Source organism: Branchiostoma lanceolatum, chromosome 8 (assembly GCF_035083965.1).
Source record: "Branchiostoma lanceolatum isolate klBraLanc5 chromosome 8, klBraLanc5.hap2, whole genome shotgun sequence".
NCBI lineage: Eukaryota > Metazoa > Chordata > Leptocardii > Amphioxiformes > Branchiostomatidae > Branchiostoma > Branchiostoma lanceolatum.
Genome location: NC_089729.1, coordinates 310,408 through 331,086, shown reverse-complemented (window position 1 = coordinate 331,086; position 20,679 = coordinate 310,408). Strand labels below are relative to the sequence as shown.

General features: G+C 47.3%; 1 protein-coding gene across 3 annotated transcripts in view; it reads left to right on the top strand.

Moving 5' to 3' along the window:
- The window catches only part of LOC136440481 (otoancorin-like), a 31,366-nt gene extending 12,116 nt beyond the window's left edge, over nucleotides 1–19,250 (top strand). The window contains exons 12-29 of one of the 3 annotated variants that reach the window (XM_066436530.1): nucleotides 629–775; nucleotides 1,907–2,071; nucleotides 2,520–2,581; nucleotides 3,262–3,379; nucleotides 6,249–6,358; nucleotides 7,107–7,239; nucleotides 9,615–9,817; nucleotides 10,026–10,122; nucleotides 10,500–10,594; nucleotides 11,012–11,085; nucleotides 13,233–13,249; nucleotides 13,676–13,828; nucleotides 14,486–14,641; nucleotides 14,987–15,123; nucleotides 15,567–15,706; nucleotides 17,061–17,158; nucleotides 17,391–17,547; nucleotides 18,317–19,250. In XM_066436530.1, coding sequence (XP_066292627.1) covers nucleotides 629–775; nucleotides 1,907–2,071; nucleotides 2,520–2,581; nucleotides 3,262–3,379; nucleotides 6,249–6,358; nucleotides 7,107–7,239; nucleotides 9,615–9,817; nucleotides 10,026–10,122; nucleotides 10,500–10,594; nucleotides 11,012–11,085; nucleotides 13,233–13,249; nucleotides 13,676–13,828; nucleotides 14,486–14,641; nucleotides 14,987–15,123; nucleotides 15,567–15,706; nucleotides 17,061–17,158; nucleotides 17,391–17,547; nucleotides 18,317–18,381 — 2,127 coding nt within the window. In that variant the 3' untranslated portion in view covers nucleotides 18,382–19,250. Of the gene's footprint in view, nucleotides 1–628; nucleotides 776–1,906; nucleotides 2,072–2,519; nucleotides 2,582–3,261; nucleotides 3,380–6,248; nucleotides 6,359–7,106; nucleotides 7,240–9,614; nucleotides 9,818–10,025; nucleotides 10,123–10,499; nucleotides 10,595–11,011; nucleotides 11,086–11,386; nucleotides 11,404–13,232; nucleotides 13,250–13,658; nucleotides 13,829–14,485; nucleotides 14,642–14,986; nucleotides 15,124–15,566; nucleotides 15,707–17,060; nucleotides 17,159–17,390; nucleotides 17,548–18,316 lie in introns of all 3 variants that reach the window. The other 2 variants (XM_066436528.1, XM_066436529.1) reach the window with 2 other exon arrangements.
- The last annotated feature ends 1,429 nt before the right edge of the window (nucleotides 19,251–20,679 follow it).

Genomic DNA, 20,679 nt, shown 5'->3' with positions numbered 1-20,679 from the left:
GACTGACTAGGTAGGTCCGGTAAGACGGTAAGACTAGGTAGGTCCGGTAAGATGGAATATAAGACTGACTAGATAGGTCCGGTAAGACGGAATGTAAGACTGACTAGGTAGGTCCGGTAAGACGGAATGTAAAACTGACTAGGCAGGTCCGGTAAGACGGAATGTAAAACTGACTAGGTAGGTCCGGTAAGACGTGATGTAAGACTGACTAGGTAGGTCCGGTAAGACGGGATGTAAGACTGACTAGGTAGGTCCGGTAAGACGGGATGTAAGACTGACTAGGTAGGTCCGGTAAGACGGAATGTAAGACTGACTAGGTAGGTCCGGTAAGACGTGATGTAAGACTGACTAGGTAGGTCCGGTAAGACGGGATGTAAGACTGACTAGGTAGGTCCGGTAAGACGGAATGTAAGACTGACTAGGTAGGTCCGGTAAGACGGAATGTAAGACTGACTAGGTAGGTCCGGTAAGACGGAATGTAAGACTGACTAGGTAGGTCCGATTAAACGGTAAGACTAAATAGGTCCGGTAATACGGTAAGACTAGGTATCTGGGTCCTTAGATACGTGATGTATGACTACGTACTCAGGTACGGTATGACTAACGGAGATATTAACCAACCCCACAGCTGAGCGCCCTGGGGAGTCTTGCCGGCAAGCTGCCCACGGCCGACATTGACCAGATGTCCGACGCTGACGTCAGAAGCTCGATCTCAACCTTCGCCAGCGCCAAGAGCGAGATGAGCCCTCAACAGATCAAGAAGATCGCCAAGAAGGTGGGACAAACTTCTTAAAATCTTCTTTTCCGGATCACAGAAGTGCGTCGGTGACGTAGGGGGTGAACACCAACATTGCCATGACAAGGCGTGCACGACGCATGCGTGATGTGTCTGATATATACTGGATCCATGTTGTCATGATAATGATGTTATTTGCCTCTTGCGTTATCCAGAGTACCTTGCTTTTCTTGCATGCCAACGATCAGTGAAATGGTCTATTGACGGAATATCTCATAGCATATTCTGCTAAGATGGAAGGATGCCTATAGATTTATGCCCCAGCTATATGCCATTTTAATTCACCGATGAACTTGACAATCTAACAGTACCGTGGTTTGCTGCGTAGGTACCTTACTTTACTTTACTAAAGGTCAGTCCGACGCCCAAGAACGTGTTCAGAAACGGGCCTGCAGGATTATACTAGGACGGACTTACAACTCATACACTGCTACCCTGAACCAGCTTAACCTTCCAAGACTGTCAACTAGAAGGCAACAGTTATGCACCGACTTTGCTGCTAAACTAGAACAGTCCCCACGTTTTCACTCCTCGCTTCCGCCCACCCGTGGTCAGCAACATGGCAGAAACCTTCGGAACGCGAGCCGCTATGGACAACCCTCTGGCACAAACCGTTACACCAGAAGCGCCATTCCGGCCATCATCAGACTTTTAAATGAACTCTAGAGAACATTGTTACCACATTTTCATAGCATTGTTTGTCCCGAGGCAATCCCTAAGAGAGTGATTGTGAAATATTTTAAATGGTCTAAGTAAATGTTTTAACTGATATTCATTGTCTATAAACTTTTAATCGATGCCTGAAAGCTGTGTAAACTACAATGAACTATGTTTTATTTTGCCTCGCAATTCAGCCTCGTAATGGCTGCTATGAGGCTTGTCTGTCAAATGATGATGACAGAATAAACCAGTCTACTACTTGTGTATTGCCCTGAAAGTCAAGAGTTGGAATCCCGACTGCTGTCGTCTACTTGACCGCCATACTACTAAAAGGGGGTTGACGTCCTTAGGACGAGCGTTAGGCTGGATGCCCGGTGTTTGAGGAGCACACAGCGCACTGATCGATCAGTAAGAGCAAGGATGTGAGAAGATCAATTTTTCCTTCTCCAGGCCCGAACCGGAAACCTCTTGGACCAGCTGGCAAACGACGAGATCGACCCTTTCTTCGACGCCCTTCCCCTCAAGGACCTGGAAGACAACGCCGATGGCATCGCCGCTGACGTTGCGAACGGAGACTACAGTAAATACAGTGATCTGCAAATGACTGATGCACAGGTACGTCTGAGAGAACCTCGTCTGTACTTTTACTCTCTCTCTCTCCCTCTCTCCCCCTCTCTCTCCCTCCCTCTTTTTCTCCCCCTCCTCTCTCTCTCTTCCCTCCTCTCTCTCCTCTCTATCTCCCTTTCTCTCACCCCTCTCTCTCTCCCTCCCTTCCCCCTCTATCCCTTTCTCCCCCTCTCTCTCCCCCTCTCACCCTCTCACCCTCTCACTCACCCTCTCTCCCTCTCATCCTCCCCTCTCTCTCTCTCTCTCTCTCTCTCTCTCTCTCTCTCTCTCTCTCACCTATCCTCACTTACCACTTCAATCAAAATCCTATTTCATCAAGGTCATACGACTATCGCACGACGTATGTTACCGCGCCCTTATCCACTCAAATCTGTGCGAATGAAACATGTTACCGACAGCAGACAGACATTTGACTCTCCTCCCGTTGCATCCGCAGGCCACTCTCCTGTTTGGGAAGATGGTGGAAGGACTGTCTGAGCTGGACAGGGACACTGTCATGTAGGTTGGACTCTTTCTCTTTCAGCGATAACAATGCGGGTTAGGGGTTAGGGTTTGGTTGGGTTTTGGGTTATTAGGGTTATTGTTAGGGGTTAGGTTAGCGTTAGGTTATTGATTTTGGTTTGGTTTAGGCTTGGGGTTTGGGTTTGGGTTAGGGTTAGGGTTTTGGCTTAGTCTTAGGCAAGCTTAGGCTTGGGGTTTCGGTCAGGTTATAATAAGGCCACTCCGTTGCAGTTAAAACAGGGTTAAATTTTTGGTTGTTCACTTTTATGGCACACAAGGACGACGTGGCACTGCAATCAAGTTTGCATAACTTATTCTAACTGCGACGCGTACAGAAAACAATATACCCATTTCTACACCCGGGTGGAGTGAGAAAAGTCGTGTAAAGTGCCTTTCCCAGGGGCGCAACATCTGTGGCGCCAGGGGATTCGAACCCAGGACTGCTAGGTTCTGGGCCAAAAACCCTGTCGTTATGCCAAACGACCCCACTTGGGGTTAGGGTTGGGTTTGGATGGGTTCATGTTCGGCTTTGGGGTAATGGTTAGGGTTAGGATAAGCCCACCCCATTTCTCTTCAGGTGTAGGATAAAGGCACTTGAATGGTCAGTTTTTCTTGAAACAGCTGACCTTTTTACAAAAGAAAGCGCGTTCCTTACCGTCGTCTCTCCTGCCCTACAGTTCCATGGGTAACGCCGTTGCCGGGGCGACGCCTGCCACGCTTGACCTCATCTCCAACGACAACTTCCCGGAGACCATCAATGCCCTGTCTGGACAGGCCAACTTCGGCTCCAAAATGGTGAGCAAATCACTTTGTGTCTTTCCTGTTTTTCACATTATCATCATTATCAGCTGTCTATGGATATTAATGATGGTACTGCACACTGAGAGGAAAATTGACTCTACATCCAAACGTCTGTTTGACTTGCCCTGGCCACGTGTTTGACTTGCCCTAACCACGTGTTTAACTTGGCCTAACCTCGTGTTTGACTTGCCCTGACCACGTGTTTGACTTGCCCTGGCCACGTGTTTGACTTGCCCTAACCACGTGTTTGACTTGCCCTGGCCACCTGTATGACTTGCCCTAACCTCGTGTTTGACTTGCCCTGGCCACCTGTATGACTTGCCCTAACCTCGTGTTTGACTTGCCCTAACCACGTGTTTAACTTGCCCTAACCACGTGTTTGACTTGCCCTAACCACGTGTTTAACTTGCCCTAACCACGTGTTTGACTTGCCCTAACCTCGTGTTTGACTTGCCCTAACCTCGTGTTTGACTTGCCCTAACCACGTGTTTAACTTGCCCTAACCACGTGTTTGACTTGCCCTAACCACGTGTTTAACTTGCCCTGGCCACGTGTTTGACTTGCCCTGGCCACGTGTTTGACTTGCCCTAACCACGTGTTTGACTTGCCCTGGCCACGTGTTTGACTTGCCCTAACCTCGTGTTTGACTTGCCCTAACCACGTGTTTGACTTGCCCTGGCCACGTGTTTGACTTGCCCTAACCACGTGTTTAACTTGCCCTGGCCACGTGTTTGACTTGCCCTAACCACGTGTTTAACTTGCCCTAACCACGTGTTTGACTTGCCCTAACCTCGTGTTTGACTTGCCCTAACCACGTGTTTGACTTGCCCTAACCACGTGTTTGACTTGCCCTAACCGCGTGTTTAACTTGCCCTAACCACGTGTTTGATTTGCCCTAACCACGTGTTTAACTTGCCCTAACCACGTGTTTGACTTGCCCTAACCACGTGTTTAACTTGCCCTAACCACGTGTTTGACTTGCCCTAACCTCGTGTTTGACTTGCCCTAACCACGTGTTTGACTTGCCCTAACCTCGTGTTTGACTTGCCCTGGCCACGTGTTTGACTTGCCCTAACCACGTGTTTAACTTGCCCTGGCCACGTGTTTGACTTGCCCTAACCACGTGTTTAACTTGCCCTGGCCACGTGTTTGACTTGCCCTAACCACGTGTTTAACTTGCCCTAACCACGTGTTTGACTTGCCCTAACCACGTGTTTAACTTGCCCTGGCCACGTGTTTGACTTGCCCTAACCACGTGTTTAACTTGCCCTAACCACGTGTTTGACTTGCCCTAACCTCGTGTTTGACTTGCCCTGGCCACGTGTTTGACTTGCCCTAACCACGTGTTTAACTTGCCCTGGCCATGTGTTTGACTTGCCCTAACCACGTGTTTGACTTGCCCTAACCACGTGTTTGACTTGCCCTAACCTCGTGTTTAACTTGCCCTGGCCACGTGTTTGACTTGCCCTAACCACGTGTTTAACTTGCCCTGGCCATGTGTTTGACTTGCCCTAACCACGTGTTTGACTTGCCCTAACCACGTGTTTGACTTGCCCTGGCCATGTGTTTGACTTGCCCTAACCACGTGTTTGACTTGCCCTAACCACGTGTTTAACTTGCCCTGGCCACGTGTATGACTTGCCCTAACCACGTGTTTAACTTGCCCTAACCACGTGTTTGACTTGCCCTAACCACGTGTTTAACTTGCCCTGGCCACGTGTTTGACTTGCCCTAACCACGTGTTTGACTTGCCCTAACCACGTGTTTGACTTGCCCTAACCTCGTGTTTGACTTGCCCTAACCTCGTGTTTGACTTGCCCTGGCCACCTGTATGACTTGCCCTGGCCACGTGTTTGACTTGCCCTGACCACGTGTTTGACTTGCCCTGGCCACCTTTATGACTTGCCCTAACCACGTGTTTGACTTGCCCTAACCACGTGTTTAACTTGCCCTAACCACGTGTTTGACTTGCCCTAACCACGTGTTTAACTTGCCCTGGCCACGTGTTTGACTTGCCCTAACCACGTGTTTAACTTGCCCTAACCACGTGTTTGACTTGCCCTAACCTCGTGTTTGACTTGCCCTGGCCACGTGTTTGACTTGCCCTAACCACGTGTTTAACTTGCCCTGGCCATGTGTTTGACTTGCCCTAACCACGTGTTTGACTTGCCCTAACCACGTGTTTGACTTGCCCTGGCCATGTGTTTGACTTGCCCTAACCACGTGTTTGACTTGCCCTAACCACGTGTTTAACTTGCCCTGGCCACGTGTATGACTTGCCCTAACCACGTGTTTAACTTGCCCTAACCACGTGTTTGACTTGCCCTAACCACGTGTTTAACTTGCCCTGGCCACGTGTTTGACTTGCCCTAACCACTTGTTTGACTTGCCCTAACCACGTGTTTGACTTGCCCTAACCTCGTGTTTGACTTGCCCTAACCAGGTGTTTGACTTGCCCTAACCACGTGTTTAACTTGCCCTGGCCACGTGTTTGACTTGCCCTAACCTCGTGTTTGACTTGCCCTGGCCACCTGTATGACTTGCCCTGGCCACGTGTTTGACTTGCCCTGACCACGTGTTTGACTTGCCCTGGCCACCTTTATGACTTGCCCTAACCACGTGTTTGACTTGCCCTAACCTCGTGTTTGACTTGCCCTAACCTCGTGTTTGACTTGCCCTAACCACGTGTTTAACTTGCCCTGGCCACGTGTTTGACTTGCCCTAACCACGTGTTTGACTTGCCCTGACCACGTGTTTGACTTGCCCTAACCACGTGTTTGACTTGCCCTGGCCACCTGTATGCTTTGCCCTGACCACGTGTTTGACTTGCCCTGACCACGTGTTTGACTTGCCCTTCCCACAGACCAGGAAGATAGCGAAGCGACTGAAAGACGAGATTCTCCCTTCGTCCTTCGCTGACCTGAGCCAGACCGACCTGGACACCATCCCCGCTGACGTCATTCCTGACATGTCGTAAGTCGTCCTATCTCAACCACCTTCGCCCCTTGGGCGTCGCCAAAAAGCGCATGCACAGAGGCTATAGCACTGTAGCCGGAGCTCGCTTTGCCTGCAGTATATTAGATCCTGGTTTCGATTCACAGTCAAGATTAGGCTTCAAAAATATGTCGTGGGTTCAATTACCCAAACACGCCAATCCAGATGGGAATGATCTATAAACAATATGGTTAGGGAAGGACTTTGAACTAACCAACTGCCCCGTATCTAACTGTCATGTTATCCTCAACACCTGAGAAAGTTGTCGATTATATCGCTGATCATCTCCACATCATCTTAGACTTCAACCAGGACACTAAGTTTGCAAATACTCCAGTTTCGAGATCACATTGAACTTTGATTCACTTTCTACCAATTTCATCCACACATTGACACCCCCAAAACACACATTTAAACACCCCCACCACACACATACTTACCCCCACCCATCACACACACACACACGGACACACACACACACACACGGACACACACACACACACACACACACACACACACACACACACACACACTCCCCCCCACCCATTGGATTGGGCCAGCCTTTCATGTCAAGTTCTCTTCAATTTTGAGCGTCTGCGTCTTACTTTCGGATGTTGGCATTTTTGGCAGTGTTCTAGTTCAGTCTCAACCAGTACAACCGTATCGAATATTCTGCCTGACTTACATCATCTTAAGACATCTTTCTCTGTTTCTTCCCTCTCTCCAGGACAGAGGATCTCGGTAACGTGGCAGCCGCTCTGTGCGAAGCCGTTGCCCAGAAGGTGGCGGGTTCTGAGCGCCTGTTCGAGACACAGGAGATTCGGCAGCAGAAGCACTCTACCAACGCGCTCAGGTGTCTGGTACGGCTCTTTTTTCTGTATCTGTATCTGTATAGCCGGTATAACTACCCTTCGGTGTAACCCACCAGCTTCGCAGGCACGCGGCGGCAGCAGCTGGTTATATTACACTGTACGGCCTGTCACACCTGACTTTTGCACATCTGACTGCAATCGTCTTTGAAGCTATTTAGTGAAGGTGTTCCGACAGCATCTGATGACGACGAGTTCCATTCTACTATGGTTCTCGGGAAATACGAATTTTTGAACACATCAATCCTTCGTTGATAATTCTGGTACTTAAAGGCATGACTATTTCTTGTTAGATCATTGAGTTTATCGATGAAGCTAATAGATGTTTGTCGATGAAACAAATTGATGCGCCAAAAAAACAGTCACTCGAACAACTGGATATGCCTTTGGATTGGTCAGACGTTTCAAGTAGCATCCACTACGTTTCGTCAGTGACTGTGAGCAAGATTAGTCGAACAGCAGGTTTATAACAACGAATCATGAATTAACATGAGAAGACAATTTTGAGTAGTCCAATAGGAAACAAATTAGACATATCAAGACAAGGTTGAAGTAAAAGGGGACTATAGTTCCTATTGTTTTACTATAGGAGCTAAAGCTGGTTTGCCGCCAAGGCTGTGTCCCAAGTGCAAGACATTTCTACCCTTAGCCCTCCTTGCTGTTGTCTAATCTTCTTCGACGAAACAAATAGATGTTTATCGATTATACAAAGAGACGGATGGGTCATCTCCGGATGTAACAATGGTGGACCAAAATGGATGAGACCTCATCCTGAACCTTTTTTTGTCTTCTTTCGACTCGGTTTTACAAAGTTTAACAATTTTGTCACTCAGGAACACTTTTTCTGAACTGCAGTTTGACAGTCTGAACTGCAGTTTGGCAGCCTGAACTGCAGTTTAACAGCCTGAACTGCAGTTTGACAGTCTGAACTGCAGTTTGACAGTCTGAACTGTAGTAAGATAGTCTCAACTGCAGTTTGACAGCCTGAACTGCAGTTTGACAGTCTGAACTGCAGTTTGACAGCCTGAACTGCAGTTTAACAGTCAGAACTGCAGTTTGACAGTCTGAACTGCAGTTTGACAGTCTGAACTGTAGTAAGATAGTCTCAACTGCAGTTTGACAGCCTGAACTGCAGTTTGACAGTCTGAACTGCAGTTTGACAGCCTGAACTGCAGTTTAACAGTCAGAACTGCAGTTTGACAGTCTGAACTGCAGTTTGACAGCCTGAACTGCAGTTTAACAGCCTGAACTGCAGTTTGACAGTCTGAACTGCAGTTTGACAGTCTGAACTGCAGTTTGACAGTCTGTACAGCAGTTTGACAGCCTGAACTGCAGTTTGACAGTCTGAACTGCAGTTTGACAGCCTGAACTGCAGTTTAACAGTCAGAACTGCAGTTTGACAGTCTGAACTGCAGTTTGACAGTCTGAACTGTAGTAAGATAGTCTCAACTGCAGTTTGACAGCCTGAACTGCAGTTTGACAGTCTGAACTGCAGTTTGACAGCCTGAACTGCAGTCTAACAGTCAGAACTGCAGTTTGACAGTCTGAACTGCAGTTTGACAGCCTGAACTGCAGTTTAACAGCCTGAACTGCAGTTTGACAGTCTGAACTGCAGTTTGACAGTCTGAACTGCAGTTTGACAGCCTGAACTGCAGTTTAACAGTCAGAACTGCAGTTTGACAGTCTGAACTCTAGTAAGATAGTCTGAACTGCAGTTTGACAGTCTGAACTGCAGTTTGACAGTCTGAACTGTAGTAAGATAGCCTGAACTGCAGTTTGACAGCCTGAACTGCAGTTTGACAGCCTGAACTGCAGTTTGACAGCCTGAACTGCAGTTTGACAGCCTGAACTGCAGTTTGACAGTCTGAACTGCAGTTTGACAGTCTGAACTGCAGTTTGACAGTCTCAACTGCAGTTTGACAGTCTGAACTGCATTTTGACAGTCTGAACCGCAGTTTGACAGTCTGAACTGCAGTTTGACAGTCTGAACTGCAGTTTGACAGTCTGAACTGCAGTTTGACAGTCTGAACTGCAGTTTGACAGTCAGAACTGCAGTTTGACAGCCTGAACTGCAGTTTGACAGTCTGAACTGCAGTTTGACAGCCTGAACTGCAGTTTGACAGCCTGAACTGCAGTTTGACAGTCTGAACTGCAGTTTGACAGTCTGAACTGCAGTTTGACAGTCTGAACTGCAGTTTGACAGTCTGAACTGCAGTTTGACAGTCTGAACTGCAGTTTGACAGTCTGAACTGCAGTTTGACAGTCTGAACTGCAGTTTGACAGCCTGAACTGCAGTTTGACAGTCTGAACTGCAGTTCCACAGCCTTATTTAGAAACATGTTCAACCCGGCGATCTTTCCCTGCAGGGCAAGGAGACCAGCGGGGACCTGGGCGAGTCGGACATGGCGACCATGGGGAACCTGATCTGCGGCGCTGAGGACGCGGTTCTGGGCAGGGTGGACGCCTCGGGGGCCAGGACCGCCCTGGAGAACCTGCAGAACTGCCCGACTAAGTGCCTCTCGGAGGACCGGAAGACAAAAATCCGGGAACTGTTTGAGACATACACAGCGTAAGTAGAAAATAAGAAAAGTCATGTTCTGCTGACGCATCTAGGCACCTATCTATCTGGGAAAGTATTGGTCACTCCTCATATACCTTTTTCGTTTCCTGAATGGACTCAAATAGTCCTTCAACATGCTGGGAGTCTTCACGGGGGGTCGTCTTTGCTTGTTTTTTGCTTGTTTGTTTGTTTATTGATTTCCGTTGCCTCCCAACAGTAACACCGACGCTAGTTCGATTGACGCCGAAGCCATATCAACCATTGGCCTGAACGCTTATGTCCTGTCCGATGACTTCATCTCAGCACTCCCCAACGTAAGTACAGAAACACATGCATGTCGTGACAATGGCATGGACCATCTACTCAGTTCGAGTTAAGTTACATCTTTGAGATATCAAGTTCATCCATTTTTGTAATTTGATCACAATCTGAGGAGACACACGTTTCCTTGGGCATGTTCATTCCGGAAAGCCTGTAGCGACAATGGCATGAACTCAGTTCGAGTCAGATTTTTGAGATCAAGTTCTCAGTAAAAGTAATTAGTTTTTATTCTCAGTTTTTGGTAATTCATCGCAATCTGAGGATTCTGGGGATCACATTTCTTTGGGCAATGGTATGGTCATTTCGTGTGAGGATGCCGTTTGGTTGAAGTCATTGTCTCCTTCCCCCGTGACCGGTTTTGTGTGTTCAGGACGTCGTCTCCCAAGCGGTGTCTCTGGCAGACAGCGTGGACGTGGTGGCGGAGGAGCAGCTCGCAGTACAAGACAGCGGCTGCGGAATCGACAGGTAACCCACCTTCCTACTACCTTCCTACTACCTTCCTACTACCTTCCTACTACCTTCCTACTACCTTCCTGCTACCTTCCTACTACCTTCCTGCTGCCTTCTTACTGCCTTCCTACTACCTTCCTACTACCTTCCTACTACCTTCCAACTACCTCCCTACTACCTCCCTACTACCTTCCTACTACCTTCCTACTACCTTCCTACTACCTTCCTACTACCTTCCTACTACCTCCCTACTACCTTCCTACTACCTTCCTACTGCCTCCCTACTACCTCCCTACTACCTTCCTACTACCTTCCTACTACCTTCCTACTACCTTCCATCTTGTCCCTCTACTTTATATAATTGCTTGCTTGCTTTGTTGATCGATTGATTGATTACCTTGTAAGCTAAATGATGATACCGATTATTTCCAGGACTGCGATGTTTAACAAGATAAAGGAGGCCACGACTGGATCGTCCGGCTCCAGGCGCAGGAGGCAAGCCACAGGTCAGCACACGTCAATCACCTGTCAATCACCTATCAATCACCTGTCTCCACTTCCTCCTTTTCATTGACAAATCATTGACACTCCCTCTGTCATGGTATTTTGTTAACAACTCTCTAGTTTACACAAATTCGAGACTGACTCTCCCCTCCCTTTCCTAGTGTACACCTGTACCCAGGTGTAACACGCTAGTGTACCCAAGTTCAGGACTGACTCCCCGTCCCTTCCCTAGTGTACACCTGTACCCAGGTGTAACACGCTAGTGTACCCAAGTTCAGGCCTGACTCCCCGTCCCTTCCCTAGTGTACACCTGTACCCAGGTGTAACACACTAGTGTACCCAAGTTCAGGACTGACCCCCCGTCCCTTTCCTAGTGTACACCTGTACCCAGGTGTAACACGCTAGTGTACCCAAGTTCAGGACTGACTCCCCGTCCCTTCCCTAGTGTACACCTGTACCCAGGTGTAACACGCTAGTGTACCCAAGTTCAGGACTGACTCCCCGTCCCTTTCCTAGTGTACACCTGTACCCAGGTGTAACACGCTAGTGTACCCAAGTTCAGGACTGACTCCCCGTCCCTTTCCTAGTGTACACCTGTACCCAGGTGTAACACGCTAGTGTACCCAAGTTCAGGACTGACTCCCCGTCCCTTCCCTAGTGTACACCTGTACCCAGGTGTAACACGCTAGTGTACCCAAGTTCAGGACTGACTCCCCGTCCCTTCCCTAGTGTGCACCTGTACCCAGGTTTAGCACACTAGTGTACCCAAGTTCAGGACTGACTCCCCGTCCCTTTCCTAGTGTACACCTGTACCCAGGTGTAACACGCTAGTGTACCCAAGTTCAGGACTGACCCCCCGTCCCTTCCCTAGTGTACACCTGTACCCAGGTGTAACACACTAGTGTACCCAAGTTCAGGACTGACTCCCCGTCCCTTCCCTAGTGTACACCTGTACCCAGGTGTAACACGCTAGTGTACCCAAGTTCAGGACTGACTCCCCGTCCCTTTCCTAGTGTACACCTGTACCCAGGTGTAACACGCTAGTGTACCCAAGTTAAGGACTGACACCCCGTCCCTTTCCTAGCTTACACCTGTACCCAGGTGTAACACGCTAGTGTACCCAAGTTCAGGACTGACTCCCCGTCCCTTTCCTAGCTTACACCTGTACCCAGGTGTAACACGCTAGTGTACCAAAGTTCAGGACTGACTCCCCGTCCCTTTCCTAGTGTACACCTGTACCCAGGTGTAACACGCTAGTGTACCCAAGTTCATGACTGACTCCCCGTCCCTTCCCTAGTGTGCACCTGTACCCAGGTTTAGCACACTAGTGTACCCAAGTTCAGGACTGACTCCCCGTCCCTTTCCTAGTGTACACCTGTACCCAGGTGTAACACGCTAGTGTACCCAAGTTCAGGACTGACCCCCCGTCCCTTCCCTAGTGTGCACCTGTACCCAGGTGTAACACGCTAGTGTACCCAAGTTCAGGACTGACTCCCCGTCCCTTCCCTAGTGTGCACCTGTACCCAGGTTTAGCACACTAGTGTACCCAAGTTCAGGACTGACCCCCCGTCCCTTCCCTAGTGTACACCTGTACCCAGGTGTAACACACTAGTGTACCCAAGTTCAGGACTGACTCCCCGTCCCTTCCCTAGTGTACACCTGTACCCAGGTGTAACACGCTAGTGTACCCAAGTTCAGGACTGACTCCCCGTCCCTTTCCTAGTGTACACCTGTACCCAGGTGTAACACGCTAGTGTACCCAAGTTAAGGACTGACACCCCGTCCCTTTCCTAGCTTACACCTGTACCCAGGTGTAACACGCTAGTGTACCCAAGTTCAGGACTGACTCCCCGTCCCTTTCCTAGCTTACACCTGTACCCAGGTGTAACACGCTAGTGTACCAAAGTTCAGGACTGACTCCCCGTCCCTTTCCTAGTGTACACCTGTACCCAGGTGTAACACGCTAGTGTACCCAAGTTCAGGACTGACTCCCCGTCCCTTTCCTAGTGTACACCTGTACCCAGGTGTAACACGCTAGTGTACCCAAGTTCAGGACTGACTCCCCGTCCCTTTCCTAGTGTACACCTGTACCCAGGTGTAACACGCTAGTGTACCCAAGTTCAGGACTGACTCCCCGTCCCTTTCCTAGTGTACACCTGTACCCAGGTGTAACACGCTAGTGTACCCAAGTTCAGGACTGACTCCCCGTCCCTTCCCTAGTGTACACCTGTACCCAGGTGTAACACGCTAGTGTACCCAAGTTCAGGACTGACTCCCCGTCCCTTCCCTAGTGTACACCTGTACCCAGGTGTAACACGCTAGTGTACCCAAGTTAAGGACTGACTCCCCGTCCCTTCCCTAGTGTACACCTGTACCCAGGTGTAACACGCTAGTGTACCCAAGTTCATGACTGACTCCCCGTCCCTTCCCTAGTGTACACCTGTACCCAGGTGTAACACGCTAGTGTACCCAAGTTCAGGACTGACTCCCCGTCCCTTCCCTAGTGTACACCTGTACCCAGGTGTAACACGCTAGTGTACCCAAGTTCAGGACTGACTCCCCGTCCCTTCCCTAGTGTACACCTGCACCCAGGTGCAGGACCTTGGAAACGCCGCCGTGAGTCTGACTGAGGCCGAGCTGAGCGCCATGACGTCAGCCGAGTTCACGAACTGCCTGGAGTTCCTGGGCGGGCTGACCGGCTGGAGCACTGCGCAGCTGGAGCTCATGCGGGACAGAGTCTTCAGCGTAAGTCTGCAGGATATCTTCCGTCTATCTGCACCGTCACCCCGACCAATCAAACCACGTGAATCGCATTGAAACTCAGATTCGTATCAGCCATAACCCGACAAATCCCTTTCTAACTTGCGTTAACGACCACATCTGGCCAAAAAAACTCGCCAGTGAGATGGTGGAAGGTGTCAGCTTCCAGAAGATGTTTTCAGATTTACAATTTTAGCACTTTGGAAGTGATTGAATCTGCCCGCGATTTAACGTTTAGAGAAAAGTGGTAGAAACGTTAAATCGCGGGCGGATTCAATCACTTCCAAAGTGCTAAAATTGTCAATCTGAAAACGTCTTTTGGAAGCTGACACCTTCCACCATCTCACTGGCGAGTTTGTTTTGTCAGATGTAGTCGCTAACGCAAGTTAGAAAGGGATTTGTCGGGTTATGGCTGATACGAATCTGAGTTTCAATGCGATTCACGTGGTTTGATTGGTCGGGTGACCATGCAGTAATTCCTATCGGCCCAACTGATACATTTTCAGCGACTGTAAGATAAAAGTGTCTCCTAATGTTTACGCTTTGTACGAATATCCTTCCATGCCCCCCATCAAACCAGTGTGTTTAAGCATACGTATTGTGGCATCCTTGCTCACCCGCATCTTTCCTTGTTCATGACAGGACATCGCGGCAGCTGGCTCCCTGACGACCGACCAGGTCTTCAAGCTCGGTAAGATCGCCACGGCTTTCACCACCACCCACCTGTCGGCTCTGGACCTGTCTGACATCGACGCCGTCTACAACATCGCCCAGCACAGCGGATACAGCGCCGCACAGGTCTGAACTGACCACAATATACTGTGCTATCAAACTACCATCCAAATATCCAATATTATGTCCCTGTCTTAGTCGTATGTGTATAAAACTGTTTAACAGATGCAGAGCACTCTTAGTGAATGTGTCGTTTAAAATTCAGTTCAATTTAGATTAAAAAAAGTTGCCCTTGCGTCTTATTTATGGTTGCCTTTGACATTGCTTCGCTCGAACTCCTACCACAAAAAAAATGTGCGACGATTCTAACCGTCGTTTACTTTCTTACCTTCTGAAACACGCCCTGAAAACGTCTCACTGACGTCCAAATGTCAACTTAGGTTTGATCTCCTGCGTCTTCCTTTCCTGCAGACCGAAGCCGCCTTCACCAGGTACTTGGGCAGCACCGCGGTGTCCGCCATCAGCAGCGAGCACCTGGTGGGCCTGTCCAACTTCCTGGGCGGCATGACGACTGCTCAGATCGCCCAGATCGACAGCACCGCATTCACGTACGTAGACTTCCTTCAGACGTGCAGCTGGTCGAAGTGCAAAACTAATCTTTTACCTTACGGATTCGAATGGTTGTTTTTGTTCCAAGTGACGGTAGCAGCGATTGTGAATAAGAACTGATATGTAAACGTTACCTGTAATCAGTGTGTGTGCATGTGTATGTCTATGTGTGTGTGTGTGGTATGTACGCGCGCGCGTGTGTACGTGTGTGTGTGTGCGTGAGAGAGAGAGAGAGAGAGAGAGAGAGAGAGAGAGAGAGAGAGAGAGAGAGAGAGAGAGAGAGAGAGAAAGTGTGTGTGTATATGTGTGTGTGTGTGTGTGTGTTTGTTTCTTTGTTTGTATGTGTGTGTGTGTGTCTCTGGGTGTGCGTGTTCTTCATAAGAAGGTGCATTCTGTCATCGCTAATTGCCTTATTTTTTCTGCCTTATTTTTCTTTCTGCAGGGACTCTGTGGCAAACATCGGAAACCTGACGGTCTTCAGTACGGACCAGTTCACGGCTCTGAAGGAAAAGGCGGTCTCCGCTAGCGGCGCCACCAGCAGCTGGTCCGCCGCAACTGTCACGAACGTCGGCACCGTGGCAGGTGCGTTTCACTATTACTAGGGGTCCTGTCACACTTGTGTGTATATTCAAGTGCGCGTGAGTTGCGCATTAACATTTTTTTGTTTAAGTAAGGTAAATCTACTTTAACCCACCATTGTGCAGCCTAGTGATCGAACCTAAGAAATCACTTCATCGGCTGCAAACTTAATCTAAACCAAAAACATGTTAAGACGCAACCCATACAGACTTGTTAATACGTACAGGTGTGACAGGGGCTTTACGTTACTGTCAAAACATGTGTGGCAGGCATGTTTTACTCCACTATTACTAACGTTACTGTCAAAAACATGTGTAACAGGTATGTTTTACTCCACTATTAAACGTTACTGTCAAAAACATGTGTGGCAGGTATGTTTTACTCCACTATTAAACGTTACTGTCAAAAACATGTGTAACAGGTATGTTTGACTCCAAAGGGACATTTAGCTATCTCGTTGCTAGCCAGAGGAGTAATGGAGAATGGGATTTCCTGCTCATGTGGGGTCGTGTGGCGCAACGGCAGAGAATTCGACTCAGAACCAAGAGGTCCTGAGTTCGAATCCTGTCATGTCACCGATCTTGTGCCCTTGGGAAAGGCACTTTACACGACTTTCCTCACTCCACCCAGGTGTAAATGGGTACCTGACTTCGGTTGGGGAAAGTCGTATTGAGGTCACCTGGTGGCGCCGAATGGCAGCCGCCCAGACCCATGCGACAGTTCCACAAAATGCAAGTGTGGATAACATATTATGTATGTTGTGTATTGTGTGAAACCTGTAATACCCTGCATCAATTCAGCGCTAGAAAGGCTGCCATTGCGGGTAATTTCTGACCAATAAAAACCATTATGTGTGGCAGGTATGTTTTACTCCAAAAGGTGGTTAAGAGAAGGGGGAACTCTGTCCTGATGACTGAAGGCGGAATGCTTTGGATAGTTGATGACTTGTTTGGTGTACGTAACTTTTGTGAACTCGTCGTGAACTACACCTGTGAGCTAAGTAACTTGTTAACTAGGCATATGATGGCTACATGGTTGCGTAACTTGTCAACTTGTCGTTAACTAGGCATATAACGGCCACCTGGTTAAGTAACGCGTAAACTTGTCGTTAACTAGGCATATAACGGCCACCTGGTTAAGTAACTCGTAAACTTGTCGTTAACTAGGCATATAACGGCTACCTGGTTAAGTAACTCGTTAACTTGCGAACTAGGCATATAATGGCTACCTGGTTAACTAACTCGTTAACTTGCGAACTAGGCATATAATGGCTACCTGGTTAACTAACTCGTTAACTTGCGAACAAGGCATATAATGGCTACCTGGTTAACTAACTCGTTAACTTGTTGTTACCCAGCTGGTCTGACTGAGGCTGAGCTGACCGCCCTGACGGACGCGCAGGTTCCTGCAATCACTCCTGGAGCCATCGCACTCATCCCCGGAAGCACCTTAGCCGTGAGTCCCAGCTGATATTTCTTCCTTTGAGAAGATATGACCAGTTATCAAAATAACGTTAAGCTCTGTGTAGAATCCGTACTAAAATGGCAATAGTTGCTACCAATGCACCCTCATGCTAGATTTTAGGTCAATTGCTTGTCTAAATTCATATCATGGTGCAAGAGCTACAAATCTACATTTTGGGTCTAAATTAGCCCGAAATGGTAACACGGGTCGTTTTCCTCCACAGAACGGGCTCTCTGTCGCCCAGTTGAACCTGTTGAGCATGGAGCAGGCCCAGGCCGTCACGAACGACCAGTACTCGGCCCTCTCCACCGACCAGAAGGCCGCCGTGGACCTGGCGCAGTACGGCCCAGACGACGTCGCCGACGCGCCCCCGCGCAGCGGTGAGTCATCGAAACCCTTTTACGTCGCTTTCGGACAGACCAGGACGACGTGGCACTGCACTCAAGTTTTTAATAACAACAGTGCCACGTAGAAAGAACAATATACTCACATCTATACCTGAGGAAAGTCATGTAAAGTGCTTTTCCCAAGGGCACCACATCGGTGGCGTCAGTGGATTCGAACCCGGGACCGCTGGGTTCTGGCGGTGAACACCCTACCGTTACGCCACACGACCGCACCTTTACCTTCGGTACCTTGACCGATCGAGAAGGCTATGTTTTCGGTGCCGCTTGTTTGTGTGTCTGTCTTTTTGTGAGCAGCACAATTAGATAAGCTGTCGATATTTTATATATTTGTAGGCGGAAATGTGTCCAGAAAACAGAGGTCAAACTCGAGAGAGTGGGCCTCCTTACAAAAACTACTTTCATCTTAAAATCACAGTGCACACACATGACAAGAAAAGTGGGGGCTGTCGTCTTCAACTGTTCTCAAAAAGCCAAACTTACTAGTCATATGTTGTATTGTTCTTTATTGTTTTCCTCTGTTTTTGTTTACAGTTAGGCTTTTTGCAAGAGTTTGCATTAAAATCATCATGATACAGACCGCTGACATGTTATATGATGTATTTGTTTTTAATGTTCATATTCTCATGTACAGTACTACGGTGTAAGAATCAGCGCAATTCAGCTTGTATTCCATGCTTCAAGGTTAATTTCAATAAACTGAAACGAGTTCATATTTGATTAAAAATTCCGTTTCATGTTACAGGTGTCAGTGCCGTCCACGCATGCGTCATGCTGGTCTTCTCCGCTGTTCTCATCCGCCTGCTGTGATGACGTCATGGCCACTCTGATGTCATGGCGACGACGTCATGGTTGTATGCTGCATTGTCGTGTGGAAATTGTGCTGTTTTTTTTTCTTTGTTTTTCAAGTTTAACTGTAAACGATGGAATGTCTACCGGTAGATTTTTAGTGTTATTTGAAGTGCATCTGTGCAACGTCTTATCACAAACCTTGTTTTAATGATGTTTTGATATGAATCTTACCAAGTTAAACTCCATTAGTTCAGCTATTATTATCCTCATATGTAATCATATATGTATCATTATAAACACTTTAAAAAGGAACAATAGAACCCCAGAGAGTCTACTGCTTTGTATCTGCAGGATTAAGAATAAGACAGATTATTTTCCTAAAAGTTTTACACGTCTTAAAGACATAACAAACTTGAGCTGGAAGATTCAACCTTCATGTTAAGCATAATGTAGCAAACTTTAATATATCATGTTCTCTAAAAACTATATATGTATATATTCTTATTCAAATGTACAATGCATTTTTACTATATCTTCATCATCGTCGGTTTTATACTACCGTGAATTTCGTGCTCTGTGGTTTTCTTTCAAGCTGATGACAATAACATCAGCAGCCTAGACCTAGGTTCTCCCCACTGTATGCTGTATTGAGTAATTCTTGAAATTTGATATGATTTATATCCAAAGGAGTTAGTTAAAACCAGACCTCTGAACTGACCTATGACTTGTTATTTAGATGAAGGTTAGACATCCAGGTAGTGAGATTACTTCAGTCACTGGATAGATTTTTTAAACGGCAAGGCGTGGCAGGTGGCACCCACTGCCATTCGTCCGTAAGACAGAGTTTCGTTAGACATGGTTGCCAATAAAACGTGTTTATTTGTTTATCTATTTGTTTGTTTTATTCAGATCTCTATTAGTGTTTGATTTTCACAAACTTTACACATTAAAAAGAATTGTTAGACTGTAAATTTAAAAAATCATACTCGAATATCTGTGTCTGTAATTCTGTATGACCTGAATACGAATTAAGATTATGAGTGATTTGCCATACTAGAGTATTGAGTGAACTCTCTTTGCGGCCAAAAAGGGCTGAATTGTAAAACTTAGTACATCGGCTTAGCGTGGGATCACACTGTACATTGAAATCAACACTATACATAGAATTGTCGTTATACCTAATATGTTGTCTCATGGATAATGTACATAATGTTGTAATAAGCATAATCTGAATTAAATGATGGTCCTCTTTGCCCGTTTGGCGTAACGGCAGGGGTGGGGGGGTTGGTCCAGAACCCAGTGGTCCTGCGTTCGAATCCTGTCATGTCACCGATGTTGTGCCCTTGGGAAAGGCACTTTACACGACGTCCCTCACTCCACCAGGTGTAAAAATGGGTACCTGCCTTTAGTTGGGGAGGTAAAAGACAGTGGAAGGAGGAGTTGGGCGCCACCTTCCAATAACGTGCCCACTGCCAATTCAGCCTCGAAAAGGCTATGGGACTACCTTTACTTCTAGATCTCTACCAGAGTTACAGATAGTTTATGTGGGATTTTCCTATTATTTGATAGAACTACGTTTTTTCCATTTTTTCATTAATTAAGCAAGTAACTTCGACATTTACACAATCTATCCATCTACCTTTCCCTAATTTACTCACGTCACAAATATGAAGTTTCGATATTTACCTCTTAAATTTTGATTTTCTCATTAATCATTCAAATCAGGCCCATAATTTGCATCTGCATATGTTACACCTGAGATAGTCAAATAAGTCATATGTATTGAGTTCCATGGAAAACACTGGAATTATAGAATTTCGTCATTGATCACAGATTGAATTTTACCCTGTACATTTCTGCCTGAGGTATCTGCATGTCCCAAATCATTGCAATCCATTATTCTTCCTCATCCATTTATTTATTGTGCAAATCGTGTAATATTTTAGTTCAGAAGTTGAAGTTGAAAATGGCGCAATTCAATTTACAAATTGCAAGTCAAAGCAACATTTCTTCTTCACATCATGACTTTACCAAGAAAAAGAAATCGAAAAGAACACTAGGAATGTACAAAGTCGAATGTAAAAATGGTAACCTTGAACGAGGACATCTGTGATGTCATCTCGGGAGACAATGAGTCCTTCTGCTCCACTCAGTCCGGTCTTCTATTAGCGATCTCAGCTCTGTTGTTGAAATGTCACTGAGCCCAGCATACATTTTTAGATTGTCAATGAGAAAAAGAAATCGAAAAGAACACTAGGAATGTACAAAGTCGAATGTAAAAATGGTAAAGAGATGCAAAATCCCTGTGTCGACCAA